This window comes from Salvelinus namaycush, chromosome 27, assembly GCF_016432855.1.
Source record: "Salvelinus namaycush isolate Seneca chromosome 27, SaNama_1.0, whole genome shotgun sequence".
Lineage (NCBI taxonomy): Eukaryota > Metazoa > Chordata > Actinopteri > Salmoniformes > Salmonidae > Salvelinus > Salvelinus namaycush.
Window position 1 is genome coordinate 32,250,411 of NC_052333.1, and position 19,861 is coordinate 32,270,271.

The 19,861-nt window shown below is 47.6% G+C and overlaps 1 protein-coding gene across 1 annotated transcript in view; it reads right to left on the reverse strand.

Moving 5' to 3' along the window:
• Nucleotides 1-19,861, reverse strand: part of LOC120022370 (microtubule-actin cross-linking factor 1-like) — a 273,215-nt gene that overhangs the window by 18,248 nt on the left and 235,106 nt on the right. Inside the window, exons 60-82 of the mRNA XM_038966262.1 lie at nt 16,335-16,496; nt 15,950-16,120; nt 14,809-14,975; nt 14,338-14,497; nt 13,537-13,863; nt 13,284-13,368; nt 12,860-13,086; nt 12,445-12,651; nt 11,806-12,033; nt 11,218-11,436; nt 10,723-10,926; nt 8,511-8,736; nt 7,420-7,646; nt 4,262-4,384; nt 4,003-4,104; nt 3,694-3,795; nt 3,275-3,448; nt 2,733-2,888; nt 2,182-2,379; nt 1,695-1,823; nt 1,202-1,390; nt 581-736; nt 12-218 (exon numbers count right to left, since the gene is read on the reverse strand). Coding sequence (XP_038822190.1) covers nt 12-218; nt 581-736; nt 1,202-1,390; nt 1,695-1,823; nt 2,182-2,379; nt 2,733-2,888; nt 3,275-3,448; nt 3,694-3,795; nt 4,003-4,104; nt 4,262-4,384; nt 7,420-7,646; nt 8,511-8,736; nt 10,723-10,926; nt 11,218-11,436; nt 11,806-12,033; nt 12,445-12,651; nt 12,860-13,086; nt 13,284-13,368; nt 13,537-13,863; nt 14,338-14,497; nt 14,809-14,975; nt 15,950-16,120; nt 16,335-16,496 — 4,146 coding nt within the window. The remainder of the gene's footprint in view (nt 1-11; nt 219-580; nt 737-1,201; nt 1,391-1,694; nt 1,824-2,181; nt 2,380-2,732; nt 2,889-3,274; nt 3,449-3,693; nt 3,796-4,002; nt 4,105-4,261; nt 4,385-7,419; nt 7,647-8,510; nt 8,737-10,722; nt 10,927-11,217; nt 11,437-11,805; nt 12,034-12,444; nt 12,652-12,859; nt 13,087-13,283; nt 13,369-13,536; nt 13,864-14,337; nt 14,498-14,808; nt 14,976-15,949; nt 16,121-16,334; nt 16,497-19,861) is intronic.

Genomic DNA, 19,861 nt, shown 5'->3' on the forward strand with positions numbered 1-19,861 from the left:
TAGTAGGGTACCTGCTTGGCCCTCTTGCGGGCCTCGTCGAGGTGTCTGCCACGGTCCAGGGACCTCTGCACCAGCTTGTCCCAGCGGGCCTGTACACTCAGCAGCAGGTTCTTGATCAGAACCACATCCTGCTTTACACTGGCAAAACGCAGCTGAGAGCCGGCCTTCTCCAGGGCCAGCACCTGCTCCCTGTGGGTGTTCACCTCATTCACAAACACCTGAGGGGAACAGAGCGAGACCGAGAGCGTGTTACAGTTCAATTAGTCCCTCGTGACAGCCTTAACATTAAATTGATTCGCTGATTTGGTTCTGGGTGACATGACTTCAGCTGTACATGCAGATGCAGATCAGCACATACCAACAAAAAGGAAGGGAAATATATCAAGTCTACAAAATGTCTGATGAATATGATAAGTCAACTTACATTTGAATATATTTATGTAAAATACAGTCAAGTATAGAACATTCTATTCCATTCCATGGTAACTACTCACCGATATAACCCCACCTACCATAGAAATGAACGTCAATCACGCATAACATAGGATCTCTATACTTCCACGGTGCCTAAACTGCCTACCTTGTGTTCGTCTATCTGAAAGAGGACGGTGTCCAGGATGAGGGAGGGGGGCTGGGCCATGTTGAGGGTCTGCTCTGCCTGGGTCAGCCAGTTGATGGTGTCCTGGAGCGAGGACTGGAACCCTGTGGCCAGCGACACTGCCTCGTCCAGCTTCGCCTGGGGGGGGGGGGAGCAAAATAGTCAGTGAAAGGTTTGATGGTAACATATACTGTAGATACAGCTCCTATGCAAAACAGTGTTTTTTATAGTCGAGCTGTGAAAATGTAAATGTATATTGTATTAGTTTGAGTCTAAAACCTACCCAGTAAATACACGAGTGCAGCACTTCAAATATACATATAGAAATGAAACATTCACGACTTTGCGTTTGGTGCTTGTTTCTCAAATTAGCAAAAAATTAGCTCTAAGCTACGCAACAATGACATTCTCTGAAGGAGCACTTAGAGAGAAGATTCCGCAACTGTTGGAGAAAAATGGAAGTAAATAAAAAGGTGCTTTATTGCTACAAGTAAAAACCAAGGTGTTTCGACTTTTGGCCTTGTTCAGGGTTTTTAAATCAGTATTAGAAGGAACTCTTCCTCATAGCTCTTCATGTATCTAAACAGAAGGTTCCTCTCTCACCCTGCGGTCGTCCATCTTGGTGTTCAGGCTGGCCCACTTGTTCTGCAGCAGGGCCAAGTTCTGTTGGGTCTGGGTCGTACCAGCTCCGGGGCCACCCTCCTCCCCCCCGCGGGAAAGCAACATGGACTCTCCCGCGTCCAGCAGCCGGTTGTACTGCTCAGCGCGCTGGGCCAACTGGGTCTGGAGCTCCTATAGAGAAAGACACAGATATTTCCAAAGGAATTTGATACTTTGAGGATCCACCCAATAACAACAGGTGTTACATAGTTATATATTATGCATGTCTAACACACCCTTTACACATGGTTAAAAACAACTTATATACAGATTAGATCGTACAGTGAATGAGTATTGTACATCATATCTAGTCTATGTATGGCCAGGGTGCAGTGTCATAACGTGTATCCCCATTAGCATGTGTTTTCTCCATCACATCATATCTAGTGTATGAATTGGCAGGCTGCAGTATCATAAAATGTATCCCCAGTATTACCAGGTGCTGCTGCAGCTGCTCCCGGGCCGTCTCAGGCAGGCCACCTGTGGGTTTGGCTGCAGACAGCTGGCTCTCTGTCCTCCTCAGCCACTGCAGGAACTCCTCTAGCTCACCATGGAAACCCTCCGCCTGGGGAACGAGGGACAAGGAGGGGAAGAGGAGAGCGGGAACAAGAGAGGAAGTCATTAGTTGCGCGTTAATGGCAGTGCTACTGTGTCGTTCATTCATTTGCCCCGTGGTTTTAGCTTAATTAAGATTAAATACAGTATTTAAACTGTTCCTTAACTGGGAAAGAACACATTTTTCTAGGGAGACCTGATAATCTTATTTGTACAAGTTGGAAACCCGTAATATATAAATATAATTACAGGGAGGGGTAAGACAAAATGGATAGAAATGGTTTCATTCTTTCTTTTCGTTCAGTTCAGTTAAACAGTACTCATACTGTAAAACTCTTCCCAGCCCACTCCTCCTGCATCCTTCCTACCTGGTGCAGTGCGGCCTCCAGTAGTTTCTGCCGGTCCTGGGTCTTGAGTAGCAGGTTCTCCCAGCCGCGGTTGAGGTGGTCCAGCTGGCCGCGGAGGTGGTTGGCCTCGTCCCCGGGACTGGACTCCAGCAGCTCAGCCCCCGCCGCGTTCACCGTCTCCACCGTGGACCGATGGGACAGCACGTCGTTCCTCAGCACCTGAAAGAGAGCGAGGGAGGGAGAGATGGAGGGAGGGTGTGTTGGTTACACTTCTCCAATGCAATAATTGATGTGACGCAAGCATTCGGGCACAAAATGGCTGCCATGCATAATCTATAAGGGAAAATAACAGAAGTGAGGCTGATATGGAGGGGAGATTGAAGAGCGATGAGAGAGGTCGAGGTAGACTAATAAGGCCGTTTTCATGATGGAGAATCTCCATTGAAAGTGCTTTTTAGTCCAGGATTGGCTTAATATGGGTCTCGGAAACTGTCCGTTAAGAGTCCAGAAATGAAAGAAAAGGAGTGTTAGGTAAGAGTGTGGAAAGGAAAGCTGTAGAGGGGTAGACGTACGTGGTGCTTGGCCAGTTCTATCTCGATGGCCTTGGGGTCAGAGTTGATGGGTCTCTGTGTGTCCAGGGTGGCGTGGGTGTGACTCAGCCAGGACTGCAGCTCAGACAAGGCATGCTGGAACTGACCTAGCGCCAGGAGAGCACCCTCCAACTTATGCTGTAGGAAACAGAACGGGGAAAACAGCGCTTCTTCATTAATCATGTAACTTGGAATCGCATTGCAATCTATTGTACATATCTGAAGCGTCAATTCATTTGAATATCATCACAACAACTAGTAATGGTAGAATATATTGTGCATGTGTAACCATAGAAAGAGAATCCATATTTCTATGTGTGTAACTGACAAACTTGTTTTTGACAAACAAATATAACAATATAACAACGTAGCGCTATTAGCCGACAGTGAGTTTGAGTTCCAGAGGACTGGAGGTCTGAAGACATTCTTTTCGAGAGGGCAGCAGAGCTACTGTAGCTACTGCCCCTCCCGTACAATAGTTAGGGAGCCACTGGATGCAACAAGTCAATGCATAGTTTGTGTACCTGTCTGTGAGTGATCTTGTCCCCCAGGTTGTCCCAGAGGTGTCGGAGCTCCGTGAGGGGCTCCTGGATCATGTCTCTGTCGGTCTGGTCCGAGACCTTCTTGAGCAGCAGCTCCCCCTGGTGGCACAGCTTCTCCATGTCTATCTGCTGCTGGTACACCTCTACCTTGTACTGCTGCTCACAGGAGGAGAGGAGTTAGGCCTGCACGAGCTGTTTGCTTATCATTAAAGTGATGGTTCACTTTTTTTTAACCAAGAGCGTATGTTTGACTTACCGAGAATGTTATCTGGTCGTCAAAAACCGTTTTTTAAGAACAATAAATACTATAAATATTTGGAGGATGATAAAAACATATTGGAATATATTAAGTATACCATCTATATCAAAGCTACATGACAAAAATCGATTATGATTCAAACCTTGAGCTCTTCGATCTGCTGTTTGACAGTTCCCAAATCAGTACCCACAGAGGACATGTCACACAGCTTGATCACTGCGTTGTCCAGGTAGTCAAACATGCTCTGCAACACACACACACACACACACAGAGTCAATCTAACTTCTACAAACTATAATGACGATCGAGGTCCTGACACTTCCTCTACTTCCTGACAGATTTACATTTCCACTAAGCATCTACTTTCCTAAAGCACTAGTGCAATAAATACCAGATTATTTCATTATCTGACCTACTGAGTTGAAACAGCGATGCATTCTGGGACACTGACCTGCAATGCATCCTGGTACTGCACAGAAGCCGTCATGGCCTCCTCCAACCTCTCCATCCTCTCTCTCCACGTCCGGTTCAGGCCTTCCCAGGCGACATTCATCTGAGAAACGGATAGAGAGAAGGAAGAAGAGGAAAAATAAAACACACACTGTATTATAATAAAAAGACCAACAGAAAATGTAGACAGGAAATATCATGCACCGAGTCCATTAATGATTATGCTCTTAAAGTTGGTTTCTATCCTGTACTCCTCTCACCTCGTCGATGGTCTTCTTGACCTCAGGCTTCTCGGTTTCTCCGCAGGCGAAGATGAGGTCAGCCCCAAGGGTTCGTACGAACTCCAGCTCCTCCCTCAGCCCGTCTGTCTCGGCCTTGATGGCCTGATGAGAGAGACAGACACACAGACGGCATTAGTTGGACAGATCAGATAACCCAACAGTCATTACACTCATCAGTGACTACCTCTGCATATTCTATCCCCTTCCTACCTCTGAGCTAACTACAGTACAGCGGTGGAATAAGTACCCACTTGTCATACTTTGAGTAAAAATAGAAAATGATTAAAAAGTGAAAGTCACCCAGTAAAATACTAGAGTAAAGGTCAAAGCATTTGGTTTTAAATATACATAGCCCTTTCCACTCACAGCTCCTGTCAGCCAGTACACTGGTTGAAAAAGACAGATGGTCATTTATAAGCGCCTAAATTGAAATGCAGTGGCTGCACAGTAACATGCAATACATGACGTTCTCCGCTTCACAGCTCTGTACGCGTTTTGACTGAGCCGTTCTAAACGACAAGATGCCCCCGATCCCTCCCTCCGATTGGGCTACTTTTGCACATTAGTTGTTGCTGGAGGGAACGGCTGTAAATGGAGAGAAGCGGATGCGTTCTGGAAGACGGGACGTGATATTAAACGCCACGTCGATGTCATACTCACGTCCCCCAGGAAGAGTAGCTGACGCTTCCGCAAAAGCTAACGGGGATCCAAATGAACACAAGCAAACCGCACACTCACGGGTCCAAACGTGCCCTTCACATTTCCATATTTGAAAGCTCATGTAATTTACGGTATCAATGTTTATGATCGCTATGTTTGAGGCACAGTTACAATGATGACGTGCGTTACAGCCTGGGTTGTCCTGGACAGAATGAGCCTGTTTGTCGCATCATGAAGACAATAAGCCGCGGAACACTCACTCTATGGACACCACAATTAAAATCTGTTTGTCTGACGTGCCTTTTGAAAGCCTAACAGTGTAAGATCATATTTCAACTTAGCTAGCAATGTTGGCAATAGAATAAACTTTGAAATGATGCCCACCTGACCCAGATTGTGATTTTGTATTGAATGTTTTTGGATGGCATAAACAGTAATTGCGTGATGGTGGGGACGCAGGGGTGTGTTCCAAACAAAACAAAAACACAAGTGTGCTTGCTTCAGATCCTCAATGGCACAGCTAGTTGAAGGCTCTTTCCTTGAGTCATAAAAGTGCCTTGAAATTACAACTCATCCAGTTAGACCTCTCACTCAAACCCTTGTAAATTGTATATTCTTATCGTGAACCTACTCCAACATTTAGATGAATATTGTGATTATGTTACAGAACGTATCCAGAGTGTTTCCAGATTTCGTCTGACAAATCCTGCGAAAAGTACAGTTAAGTTCTAGTGTACAGTAAAAGAATCTACTGATGTTTGGATTCAGTCTTGTGTCAGGTGAACTGTTGTGTCCTCACCTTGGGTATGGTCATTTCCCCATAATCCCCAAAGTGGTCCCTTTCAATTGCCACCATGGTCATGCATATGATTTTTATAGTTCTTCTGATAGAAACATTACAATTTGGCCCTATCCTTAAAAGCCAATCTCCACCAGATGTAAGGGTTTAAGTATCAAAAGTAAAAGACAACACAAAAATATACTTAAGTACCAAAAGTCATTTCTATAAATCCTTTCAAATTCCTTATATTAAGCAAACCAGACAGCACGATTATTATTTTGTATTTATTTACGGATTGCCAGGGGCACAGTCCAACACTCAGACATAATTTACAAACTAAGCATTTGTGTTTAGTGACTCCGTCAGATCAGAGGCAGTAGGAATGACCATGTGTTCTCTTGATAAGTGTGTGTATTGGACCATTTTCCTGTTCTGCAAAGCATTCGTACGAGTACTTTTGGGTGTCAGGGGAAATGTACAGTATGGGAGAATAGCAGAAGTATTAATTGTAAAAAGTATATATTTTCTTTAGGAATGTAGTGGAGTAAAAGTTGTCAAAAATATAAAGCAGATACACCCCAAAAATACATAAATAGTACTTCAAAGTATTTTTTACTTAGTTACTTTACACCACTGCTACAGTAAATACATTGCATGTTTCAAACAGAAGCTATAGACTGTTGAATAGCTACTAACATGCTAGCACCATTCCTTCACATTTCTCCTCTTTATCTTCACTACTCCTTAATATACTCTCTTTTTCTTACACCCCCCCCCCCCCCCCCACCACCTCTCTCTGTGCTGTTTTCTCCCATATTTCTACCTCAAGAGCCTTTATTCCTCCACATTTGAACGTCTGAATATCTTGCTATGCTTTGCTTGTACAGTGCATTTGGAAAGCATTCAGACCCCTTTACTTTCGCCACATTGTCACATTACAGCCTTATTCGAAAACTGATTTAATTATTTTTCCCTCATCAATCTACACAAAATACCTTCTTGGTCACCTTCCTGACCAAGGCCTTTCTCCGATTGCTCAGTTTGGCTGGGCGGCCAGCTCTAGGAAGAGTCTTGGTGGTTCTAAACTTCTTCCATTTAAGAATGATGGAGGCCACTGTGTTCTTACGGACCTTCAATGCTGCAGAAATGTTTTGGTAGCCTTCCCCAGATCTGTGCCTCGACACAATCCTGTCTCGGAGCTCTACGGACAATTCCTTCGACCTCGAAGCTTGGTTTTTGCTCTGACATACACTGTCAACTGTGGGACCTTATATAGACATGTGTGTGCCTTTTCAAATCATGTCCAATCAATTGAATTTACCACAGGTTGATTCCAATCAAGTTGTAGAAACATCTCAAGGATGATCAATGGAAACAGCTACATTTCGAGTCTCATATCAAAGGGTCTGAATACTTGCAAAAATGTCTAAAAACCTGTTTCTGTTTTGTCATTGTGGGGAATTGTGTGTAGATTGATGAGGAAAAATGTGTATTTAATCCATTTTAGAATAAGGCTGTAAGGTAACAAAAATGTAGAAAAAGTCGAGGGGTCTGAATACTTGGCGAATGCAATATTGTTGCTACAAACATGTTCTATTCCTCCGTATCCTTTTCTTCCACTCCTCCCCGTCTTTCTATAACCATTATCCCCTCCTCCTCTCTCTCTGTAACCCTCCATCTTCCTCTCCATACATACCTCTGCCGCCTCTATCTGCTGTTTGATGAGTGAGGGGTCCACCCCGGGGTCCTCCAGCTCCTTGACGATGTCCTGAGAGTCACGGAGCGTGCTCAGTAGCGCCGCCATGTCGGCCCAGAACTTCCCAGCCAGGTCCAAGACGTCCGTCAGCTTCCCCTCTCGCTCCTCAGCCCTCTGCCGGATCTCATCCCACAGGGAGCGCAGGCGCAGCAGACGGGAACGCACGGCTAGGAGGGGGAAAGAGGGCGGTGGGAGAGATGGGAATGAATCGGACAGAGTTGTCACAATATGCGATTAGCTATGTGGAGATGGACGGAGGAACTATACGAAGACGAGTTCTTATTAATTATTGTAGCCCTGAACCTAACCATACCATTACGACAAATAGCTTATCATTTCTGATGTTATTGCTGCTTTTCTCCCTCCTAGCATGGCCATCTAGAGACTAGCTCTCAACAAGTGGTCTTTTAGAGCCAGTCAGTGGGCTACACTCCCACTACCACTGCACAGAGCACTCATTCATAGAAGTGATGTACTGAGAAATGGATGCGGGCGGGGTGTGTCAAAGCTGGAGGCCTTTGAGGCGGGGGGATGGCGCAGTCGCCATTTGTGCTGGGTCACCATGTGTGCTGGGAGTCATCAAAAAGGTCACGCGTTTGTGAATCTGCGCCTTTGTGTTTCTGGGCGTCTGTGTTGAAATTTTTATTTTATTTTTTATGATGAGACCAATCAGGTTTGTCAGTGGGATTATTGTAGTATTGTGTCAATGTGTGCATGCATTGTTCTAGTCACCCTCCTTATATTGAGAGTCATTGAGCTGACACTCTTATCCAGAGTGACTTACAGGAGCAATTAGGATTAAGTGCTTTGCTCAAGGGCAAAACGACAGATTTTCACCTAATCGGCTTTGGGTTTTGAACCAGCAACCTTTCGGTTATAGGCCCAATGCTCTTCAAGTCCAAGGTACCTCCCGCCTTATGAGTAACAGTCTCTTGTGTATGAGTCATTGCGTATGAGTGTGTGTGACGTATGTGATGTTGGTGTGTACACAGTGCATGTAAGGTCTCTCTCTGTGCGTTTCAGGCACCCACCCTGAGCGGCAGGGTCGTCGTGGGCTGCTCTACTGATGAGCTCCTCGCCGCGGGCACACAGGGCCGAGAAGGAGGGCAGCAGTTTGTCCAGCTCCAGCCCTGTTGCCTTGTGGTCGGCCAGCTGCTCCCGGATCTTATCTGCCTCCGCTGCCACAGGAGGAGGGGATCGGAGGCGCTGCACGGCCCCTTCCAGGGTCTCCAGCAGGGGGTCCATCTTGTCGTGGAACTGGGAGGAGAAGAGAGGGTTACGGTTTAAAAAGAGGGGGTGGGTAGTGCGGCTAATCAATGATTGACGCTTGATCCGGCAACGCTGTCCGGAGGCTCTGTACGGAGGGTGTGATGCCATCGCGGAGCCTCCGGAGGCACGCAGAGGCCAAATCGAGCTCCGTACGGCGATGCTGTGCGCCTCCCAGTTTTTGTAACATCACAGAGGGCTCCGTTTAGCTCCGCATTGACATGACTGGTTGCCGGTAGTTGGGGGCGAGAGGTCCTCAATAAACACAAAGTCACTTCCTTGACAACTTCCTTCACAACAGCTCTGCTCTTCTCTGCGGAACTCAAGAAGTTTGAATGCCCTGACTTCTGCAGAGGTTGCATGGCAGTAAATACTGTACGGCCACTGCAGACGTCGGATTGACCATGCAGAAACTAAGGATTTTTTCTTATTATTATACATACATTTATATGCATACGGAGGGGAGCGGTGCCATTTTGAAAATGCAGAGATCTTACCAAAAAATACCATGTAATTTTGGATACTTGGAGGGGCATGAGATGTGGGAGTACTATAGATGTATTTACTATATATTAATAAAGTTGACTTAGTTAGGAATACTGTGCCCAACTTTCAGTCAGCACACATTATTGCCACAGCCTCACTAAGTGGTTGATAAAGCTTATATGGACGTTTATGGTAAATAACTGCATTTGAGCAATGTCAAAATGGGTAACATGGACCGGGAACAGAGAAGAGGGCATACCTAGAGTTGCCAATTGCCAAACATATCAAAACACACTAATTGGGAAAGAGGAGAGGCATTGGACAAAGTATACTTGGGAGTTATAGCGGGTTGTCTAAGCCTAGACACAAGGTTCACGCAGGAAGGAATTCTAATAACTAACAAACACATTTCTGCAAGTTGTGCCATTTGGTGTGTCAATACATCGGCGTCAGTACTATGGTTACTAAGTCACGTTGTGGTCGGTCAGTCGGTGGTCTTACCTCTACCAGCTGGGTGATCGCCGTGAAGTGACGACGGACGGAGGAAATGGTGGGTCAACACATACAGCACATCCACAATGAGTGAGAGGCGGGATGGAGGGATGGAGCAAACCAGGGAGGGAGGGATGGAAGGAAGAAAGGGGGAGTGCAAGGAGAGGGGGAAATGTAAGGCACAAGGGAGGAAGAGAGGTATGGAGGTTGGTCGTTTAGGAGGGATGAAGAGAGAGGGATGCATAGAGAAGAGGAATGGATGATTTGGTCCATTAGGGAAGGGATGGGAGGTGGAGAAACAATACATTGTGTTAGATCAATGACATGCACACACTCTGGGCCAAGCGATATCAACAGCAGCAACAATCAGCTTCGCCCTCAGCGATAATCAATGGTGGCTCATGATTTATGAAATTAGGTGTTATGAGAGAGCATTTGACAAGAGAACCATTGAAATAAAATGTGAATGTTACTTATGGAAATAGAAAAAGCGAGTTGTATGTAACATTTTTTTTTTTTACTACAAGTGTAGCAAGAAGCTGTGTAGTTTAGCAAATAACTACTACTACTACTACTACAAGAATAAGTTCTCTTCCATTCCTTTTATGGAAATCAGCAAAAAGTGCCAAAACACAGTTCCAAGTAAGGAGTCCAGTACACCATCCTAGTTTGAGCATTGGTCCCAGAAATACCACTACACTACACCCAATGCCTAATACCACACCACCCTCTAGTGGAAGAGGAGTGGAAGTGCACAATGACCGCATCATGCCATTAGCAGCTAGCTTGTTAAGTATGGCATCCAGATTAGGAAATCTGAAGACTTCCAAATATGGATACAACACGGCTTACGGCATCCATATAAAGAAGTCATTTGATTTCCTCATATGGATGCCGTAGTTCGGTTGTATTGGGGCAGCAATCGGCAGACACAAGCTTTGACACCTGACACCCTTTCGAGCCACAAACCAATTTCAAATTCACTTCACAGAACCATACCTGCGCAGACTGAGACACAGCCTCATCCAGGGTGGTGGCGCGACCCTTGACGACCTCCTTGATGGCCACGTAGCGTTTCTCGGCGTCGCTGTAGCGCTGCCTCACCGTGGCCCCCTCCTGGTGGCTCAGAGCGGCCAGCTGGGGGCCGATCTTCAGCAGCTTGTCGATGTGGGGCTTGTGCTCCGCTATGGACTCCCTCAGGAGCTGGAGGAGGGAGGGATGGAGGGAGAAAGAAAGGAGAGGCAGAAAGAGTGGAGAATAAGGAAGGAGGGAGTTGGATAGTGTGATAGAAAGAATGGTAGAGTTCGAGTACCACACAGACAGAGAAAGAGAAATGAAAAAGGTAAATGATCAAAAGTAGAAGTGCAAGGAACTCATTCGACATGATACATCTTTTCACGAGGACATTAGTTCAAATACAGTACTTAGAGCCTACTCCCATCCCACTACTCCCTCTCCTCCCCCGTCTGCCTCCTCCCATCACTCTCTCCTCACCCTCATCTGTTCCTGTTGTAAACGCAGGGCCTCCGTGTCGATGGCGGGTGGGGGCAGCTGGGCGATAAGCGTCTCCGTCTCCCCCAGCCAGGGCTCCAGGTCCTCCTGGGTCTCCCAGAAACGGGCCACCAGGACTTGGGCCTGCTCCAGGGCTGAGAAACGCTCCTGGTGCTGCTGGCTCACCGCCTCGTAGCGGGCAGACAGTGAGTCAGTCTTCTCCTGAGGAGAGAGAGGGGAGGACAAGGGGGAGGACAAGGCGTTAGAATGGTTTACATTTGGTAACTAGGCAAAAATGACTGGAATATTGTTGTTCCGTTTTACTTCAGGCACAAAATACAAGAGTATTTGGCTATTTATATATCGAGCCCAAAACACAATATTTCCCTCGTTTATAATAACTAAATTAGAATAAAACGTCTATCATGTCGTTTGATTTTCCTGTGAACTAACTTTTCTTGAATTGGCCATTGTTTATATGTTACAAAAGTCCTCTTGGGCTGTTTGGAAGCCTTTCACCCTTCCCTCTAACTCCCCGCATTTCTCTGTCCTCTTTCACTCTCCCCTCCCCCTTCATCCGTCTCTCCTCACCACCAGAGCATCTCTCTGCTGGTCGCTGCAGGTCTCCAGGATGTCGTCCCTGGTGTGGAGTAGCTGGTCCACGGTGTCTTTGTGTCGGATGATGTCAATATTGAAGGCCCTCTGGACCTGTAGCTGGGCCACGGTGACGTCAGGCTCCAGACTCAGAGGACCCAGGGAGGATAGCTTCCTCTCCGTCTCCCCAGCCCAGGTCAGCTCCGCGTCCACCGCCTCCTCATACTGAGGCACAGAGAGATACACACAGTTAGCACCGGCACACTCAGCCTCCACATACTGACTGAGAGAATGATGAGTTATTTAGCATTCACAGTAGCGTCAGCTGGTTAGCATTACACACAGCCTCCTCACGCCAAGAGAAGACCAGAGGGAAATGCCACAACATTCGCATCATCCTCTTGTTGGCAACGAGCGCAGAAACCTCATGAATGACTTCTACACACCATTGACCCAGAGAACAAAGACATGGAAATAAAAACTACTCAAATCATGAACTTCTACAATTAGCCCTACCTTTAACTATCAACACCATCATGCACTGTAAATATGAACCCTGAATGCACTAAGCAGCCAGTGCTCAGTGAAGTACTAACGGTGTACCACTTTTCATTTGATTTTGTCACGTTGCAGTACCTGTTGTGACCTCTGGATGGCAGCCTGTACCAGCTTTACCCGCTGGGTGATGGTCTCGGCCGCCGTTCGGTAGCGCTGGTTGGCATCCGCCACCAGGCGGTCCAGACCCTCGCGGGCACGCCAGGGCACCAGGTCTAAGAGGGCATTGCCCACCTCGTTGACCGTGTCCAAAACCAGACGTTTCTCCGCTGACACACACTTCAGCTCCTGGGAGACACACACAGATTTGAGTATCTTCAACTCAAGATATAAGTCCTACTTAAGCTACAGTTGGGCTAAGGAACAAGGAATTATTTAAGAAACAATGGGTATGTCATTCACTGAAATGACCACTGAACATCTGGAAATATCGCAGACTGTAAATCTATATGTTATATATTCATAAAATATATGTGTAATAAACTGTTAAGAAAACCTTCTGTCTGTCCTGATAGGCCGGCGTGGCGTCGGGCTCCATGATGTTGAGCTCTGCCTCCACCTTGTCCAGCCATTGGTTGAGGTCGTCGTGGGCGCTGGCAAATCGCGTGCTCAGCTGCAGGGCCTGCTCCAGTGTGCGGAGGGCTTTGCTGCTCCCGCCCGTCATCTCAGCATAGCGAGACTTGATACCGTCCAGCTTCTCCTGGATCAGCAGAACCTCCTCACCTACAGGGGTAAAACAGACCAAGAGTCAGTGGAATACAGGCTCCGTGGTTATCATATGCCTTTATAACGACAGGTCCAGGAACAGTTCTGGCTGTTTGGCTGGTGATGGAGATGGTTAGAAGCGGGCTACTGGAGAGCTGGTCCAGAATCAGGGAAGGGAGAATCCGTAGTATCCAGAGTTCGAGGTTGTACTGTACCTGTGGTTTGCTTGAGCAGGGCCTGTCCGTTCTTGATGGCCTGGTCAACCTGCTTCTTCCTGCTCACTATCTCTTCATTCAGAGACTGATGGGCGAAGGGGAGAGAAAATAGAATGAACATCCTATAGAGAGAGTCATTCATAGTGCTACTCAATGTCTAGACAGTACTAACCAATATAATACTCCCTGCGGTAGTGGCCTGCCACTGTGTGTTAATGAATAGCGACTCCCTCTCCAAACCACAGTATCGTACCAGTGTGTGCTTGTGCTGCTGGGTGAGGACCCCCGGCTGGTAGCTCTGCACCGACACCTGTCCCAGCCGCTGGCCCACCTCAGCCAGCCAGTTGAGCACCTCCACCTCATCCTCCCCAAACAGCTCGGCATTGGCCAGGGCCTGCTCCAGCATGACGGCCCTGCGTTGGCACCAATCACTGAGCTCCGAGTGGACTAGCCGCACCGCCCCCACGCGCTCCCCCAGCCAATCGCGGTCGGCCGCGCAGCTGAGGGGCGCCAGGGATTGCCCGAGGGCCTGGAGGCGGTCGACCTCGGCTCCTCTAGAGGAGACGGCCTCTTGGACGGCCTGGGGTGGTGTGTGTGGAGAGGAGAGGGTGATGAGGGGAGGGGTGAAGGAGAGAGGAGGGAGCAGGGAGAACAGAAGAATAACAAATAAAAGAAAATGAGAGCATGCAGATGAGAAATCATTAGGAATGGCCATAAATCATAAGGAATGGCAATGAATCATAAGGAGTTGGCCATGAATCATAAGGAATGGCCATGAATGCTAAATATTCATGATAACTTACAAGAACGAAAAAAATCATGAACAAAAAAAAGGTTCAAAGAAATATAATATTGAAATCATATCAAATCATATCAAAAACGATGAGGGGAAAATGGTGGAGCTTGGGGTTCCCTTTCTCTCACTCATTGGACAGTAACCAGTTGGTCAGTCCGGTAACCATCCTCTTCTCTCCCTAGTTTCATTCCAGGGACTTAAACACAACCCATGTATCGCGAGGGCCACGTTACCTTGTGACACCATCATCCACGTTACCTTGTGTTTCGTAATCTGCTGGGTGATCTTAGAAGTCTGGGTTCCCATGGGCTCGGCGGTGCTCAGCCGTCTCTCGGTGGCGCTCAGCCACTCTCCTAGAGGCTCCACCGCCTCGTGGAACTGGAGTGCCAGCGTCTGCAGCTCCTCCAACTGGCACTGCCTGCGGCGGGGAGAGGAGGAGGGAGAGTGTGCTTGGGTCGCCTTCGTATATCAATGTCTCGTCGGGGATCCAAATAAGCAGTCCGATGTGATAGTCAGGAATGTGTGGGTTGTGTACGGAAGTAGCGGTGACGCATAGGTAGGCTAGCGTGTGTTTGTGTCCACGCGTGTGTACCCCGCGCATGTGTAAGAGTCTTCAAATGTGGTGTTGAGTGTGTATGTATCCTCTGACTGTGGTGCATGTACATGATGAAGGAGGACAGGTTCTATCAATTCCTATGTGTGGCGCTTCCATGCAATAAGCTACGTTACCTTGCCCTGGCCTTCTCCAGCAGCTCGCCCCACCTCTCCCCCAGACTCTCCAGCTGCTTCTGGATCTTGTCTCTGTCCTGTGTCTCGGCCGTGGCTGCGATCCTCTCCCCCTCTCCCTGGATCATCTGAAAAGTGGCTCTGCGGTCGTCCAGCAGTCTTTGTAACAGCTGGAAAATGAGATCGATCGAAGGTCCGTTCAACACCACAAATGATACCAACTCTCATACTGTTTGTCCTGCATGTATGCTAGGGTCAGGGGGTATATTCAAGGCCAGAAGAGTCGCTGCTTCTAGGATTTCTGCGTTAAGCAGTTGGTAAGATAAGCTAGAACATTCTTCACATTCAATACCGCAATGTTTCACAGTGTTCCTCAACAATACAGTATCTCAAATACCAAGCCACTCCTGTTTTGAGGACGTTCACTATGAGTAGTAGCTCAATTTGGCAGTACTTCCCTTTCTGAACCCATTCATAACTGTTCAGCGACGTTGAACGGGCCCCCGGTAAACGCCACTCATCTCCAGTTTCCTCTCCACTGAGGCTCTACTTTCAGTGGCGGATGTAAACACGTATGACTGAGTGGAGTGGCTGAATCCGCCGTGCTCCTCGACACACAAACACGGGAAGTGTGTCAGAAACAGGGAGAGCAGGCATTGTGTTTTTTTTCTGCCTCTCAGGTCCTCTGAAAAACCATTGTAATCCGTCATCTCTGTGAATTGGTGTGTTGTATGCCAACCAGACTGGCAGACTGTCAAATTGGGCTTTTCCTCTGCCAAAAGACCCAGATAATTAGGTGTGTGAGTGTTTACCCCTTTCATGTGTTAAATGTTTCTATGTGAAAATAAGGACAACTGAATAACACTAATAGCCAATTCTATTATTATCGATGAATAAATAAAAGTGCTAATATATGAATAAAAGTAGTTATTAAGCTTATTTTACCCAAATAAGGGAACCAAATGTCTCTAAATGGCCAGTAAATTCTCCGTCATAATGACTGTGTATATGATAGAGGGAAAATACTTGGTATTAAAATAAAATATATGTTCCTCACTCCATCGCTCTCTCCACCTCGATACTCATCCCTCAACTCCATCCATCATCCCTTTCTCCACTCATCCCTTCCCCCCCCCCCCTTCACCTTCTGTTCCTGGATCTGGGCCTTGACCACTCTGTATTCGGCCGACGGGGGCTTCTGATTGGCTACCAGCTCCTCTGTGTCACTCAGCCAGCTCAGAAGAGGCTCCAGGGCATCCTGGAACTTCCCACAATGCAACAGGGCTTCCTGCAACTGGGCAATGCGCTCTGCAACCTGGTCAAGGAACAATTCAGTGAGTACATGGACAGGCATACATGCAAAGGCAGAAACCTGATTCCATAGAAACTCATCCTTACAGTTGCACACGCCAAACTAACGCAACATAAATATGCATAGGTCAGTCAGACAAGCGCATGCACACACACAAACCAGAGCACAAACGTCAGCACAGACATCCCATTCCAGACAGACAGATAGGCAGACATACCCTCTTGTTGAGGGAGTTCCATCTGAGGTTGGTGGTCTCTAGGTCGTGCTCCAGAGCCTGGGTGTCTGTGTGTTTGGCTGCACTCTGGATCAGCCCCTGGCCCACCGCGTTCACGCGCTGCAGCTTGGGTTGAATGCTGTCCACCTGCTCCCTCTCCACCGCCTGAGCCAGAGAGAAAAGAGGGAGAGGGAGGGAGGGGGAGAGCGAGGGAGGGGGTGGAGCGAGATACAGAGATAAAGGGAGGAGGTAGAGAAGAGAGATATGGAGAGAAAGAGAGAAACAAAGAGAAAGGGAGCGGGAGAAAGAGGGTGAGCGAGGAAAAATAGAGAGGGAGGAGAAAGGGATTATAAGGATTAGAGAGCTAGAAAGTAAAGGTGGCTGGAAAAGAGGGAGTTGAACACACCCATCACCTGTCTGGCCACATTACTCATCTGGAGCTGGAGACACGGTATGATGACAATGGGTGTCCAACTCTAAAAGACAACCAACCCAAAGTGAGTCAAAGCCTGAAATCAAATACAGGGCTTAAATTCAAAATGGCTGCTTTCCCATAGAGATTACAGGAACTCAAAATTAGCCATGGTGGTTGCCAAATGGTGGAGATGCCAAACCCCGGTGGCCACACACATAGCCTACAGCCCAGAACTGGAAAACACACACACATAGCCTACAGCCCAGAACTGGAAAACACACACACAGACCAGAAATGGCAAAGCCCATGGGCCGGGACAAAAAGAGTTGTCATTTAGTCGTTTTAACCCTTGCAGAGCTGCCGGCCCAGACATCTCACGCAGTGTCATCGGCTGGAGTGTTTACGGACATATTTAATCTCTCCATATCCCAGTCAGTTGTCCCCACTTGCGTCAAGATGTCCACCATTGTTCCTGTACCCAAGAAAGCGAAGGCAAACTGAACTAAATGACTACTGCCTCGTAGCCCTCGCTTCTGTCATCATGAAGTGCTTTGAGAGGCTAGTTAAGGACCATTTCACCTCCACTTTACCCGACACCCTAGACCCACTACAATTCCCATATCGTCCCAACAGATCCACGGGTGACGCAATCGCCCTTTCACTGCCCTATCCCACCTGGACAAGAGGAATACCTATGTAAGAATGCTGTTTATCGACTACAGCTCAGCCTTCAACACTATAGTGCCCTCCAATCTCATCACAAAGCTCAGGGGCCTGGGGCTGGACCCCTCCCTGTGCAACTGGGTCCTGGACTTCCTGACGGGAACTCTGCCACGCTGATCAACACGGGGCCCCCACAGGGGTGCGTGCTCATCCCCCTCCTATACTCCCTGTTCACCCATGACACATCTCAAACTCAAATCATCAAGTTTGCTGACAACACAACATTGGTAGGCCTGATTACCAACAATGAGACAGCCTACAGGAAGGAGGTGAGACACCTGGCGGAGTGGTGCCAGGAAAATAACCTCTCCCTCTACGTCAACAAAAGGAAGGAGCTGATCGTAGACTGCAGGAGACAGCAGAGGAAGCACGGCTTCATGCACATTGACAGGGACGCAGTGGAGGGTCAAAAGCTTAAAGTTCCTCTAGGGTGCACATCACTGACAACGTGATATGGTTCCTTCACACAGACAAGCATGGTGAAGGCAAATCAGCACTTCTTCAACCTCAGGAGGCTGAATAAATGCAACTTGGCCCCGAAGACCCTCACAAATTTGTACAGATGCACCATTGAGAGGATCCTGTTGGGCTGTTGCGCCATCCTCAACCACAAGGCTCTCCAGAGGGTAGTGCGGTCAGCCCAACACAGATCCTGGAGCACCCTGCCTGCCAGGACATCTACAGCACCCGGTGTCACAGGAATGCCAAGAAGGACCTAAAATCAAATCACGTGGGTCACGTACACATATTTAGCAGATGTTATTGCGGTTGTAGTGAAATGCTCAGCCACCCGAGCCACGGCCTGTTCACCCCGTTACCATATAGAAGGCGGATACAGTACAGGTGCATCAAAGCTGGGACCGAGAGACTGATAAACAGCTTCTATCTCCAGGTCATCAGACTGTTAGTCACCACTAGCCGGCCTCCACCCAGTACCCTGACCTGAACCTTAGCCACTGTTACTAGCCGGCTATCACCCGGTACTCTACCCTGCACCTTTGAGACTGCTGCCCTATGTACAGAGAGTCATTGAACACTGGTTACTTTAATAATGTTTTAATCAATTTTAGAACAAGGCTGTAACATAACAAAATGTGGAAAAAGTCAAGGGGTCTGAGTACATATTTATATGCTGGTCTTTTGACATTGCTCATTCTGATATTTCTTATTCTGGGTGGATTATTTGTGGATTGTTTTGTTTATTTTATTGCTAGGTATTACTGCACTGCTATAAACACAAGCATTTCACCGCACCTGCGATAACATGTGCAAATCTGTGTATGCAACCAATAAACTATTATTTTACCCCTTTCTCTCCCAAATTTTGTGATATCCAATTGGTAGTTACAGGCTTGCCCCATTGCTGCAAATCCCGTACAGACTCGGGAGAGGTGAAGGTCGAGAGCCGTGCGTCCTCCGAAACACAACCCAGCCGCACTGCTTCTTGACATAATGCCCGCTTAACCCGGAAGCCAGCCGCACCAATGTGTCGGAGGAAACACCTTACACCTGGCGACCGTGTCAGCGTGCATGCCCCCGGCCTGCCACAGGAGTCGCTAGAGCGCGATGGGACAAGGACAACCCGGCCGGCCAAACCCTCCCCATAACCCGGACGACGCTGGGCCAATTGTGATCCGCCTCATGTGTCTCCCGGTCGCGGCCGGCTGCGAAACAGCCTGGGATCGAACCAGGATCTGTAGGGACGGAGCTAGCACTGCGATGCTGTGCCTTAGACCGTTGCGCCACTCGGGAGGCCACTTTCATTTGATTTGAATTAAATTAAAATGAGAGAGTAGAATACTAAGACAAAGGATTTCTCATAAGCGCCTCAAACTATTGTTTGCTGGCAAAGTTGTACAAAACAGTTGGGTTGTGTTTGTGAGAATGAACAATGGGGAGGGTGATTTCTATGGTAAATGAATAAGAGTGTGTAAGTCATTGTTTTTCTACACCGTATAATTACCTGGAAGCGGTTGTGTGGAGGTCTGTCTCTAATTAAAGTGTTTTATTGGATTCTGCTCATATGGAGTAAATATTGTGTGAAAGTGCTGCTTTTCCACACCAGGAGATGACGTGTAGGAGTTTGAAAGAGAACAGGGATGCTAAAATAGAACAATGTGTCTTGGATTGTGTGTGTGCGTGTCACAGCTGTGTTGTGGTGATGGGCCTCCTCCCTGCTTCCAACAGGAAGCCTGACTGCCTCGACAACAATGAGCCTCAGCCATGACCCACTCCACCCTATCCATATCCTGGTCTTTCTAACGTGTCTGTCTGTCTGTCTGTCTGTCTAACGTGTCTGTCTGTCTGTCTAACGTGTCTGTCTGTCTGTCTAACGTGTCTGTCTAACGTGTCTGTCTGTCTGTCTAACGTGTCTGTCTGTCTGTCTGTCTAA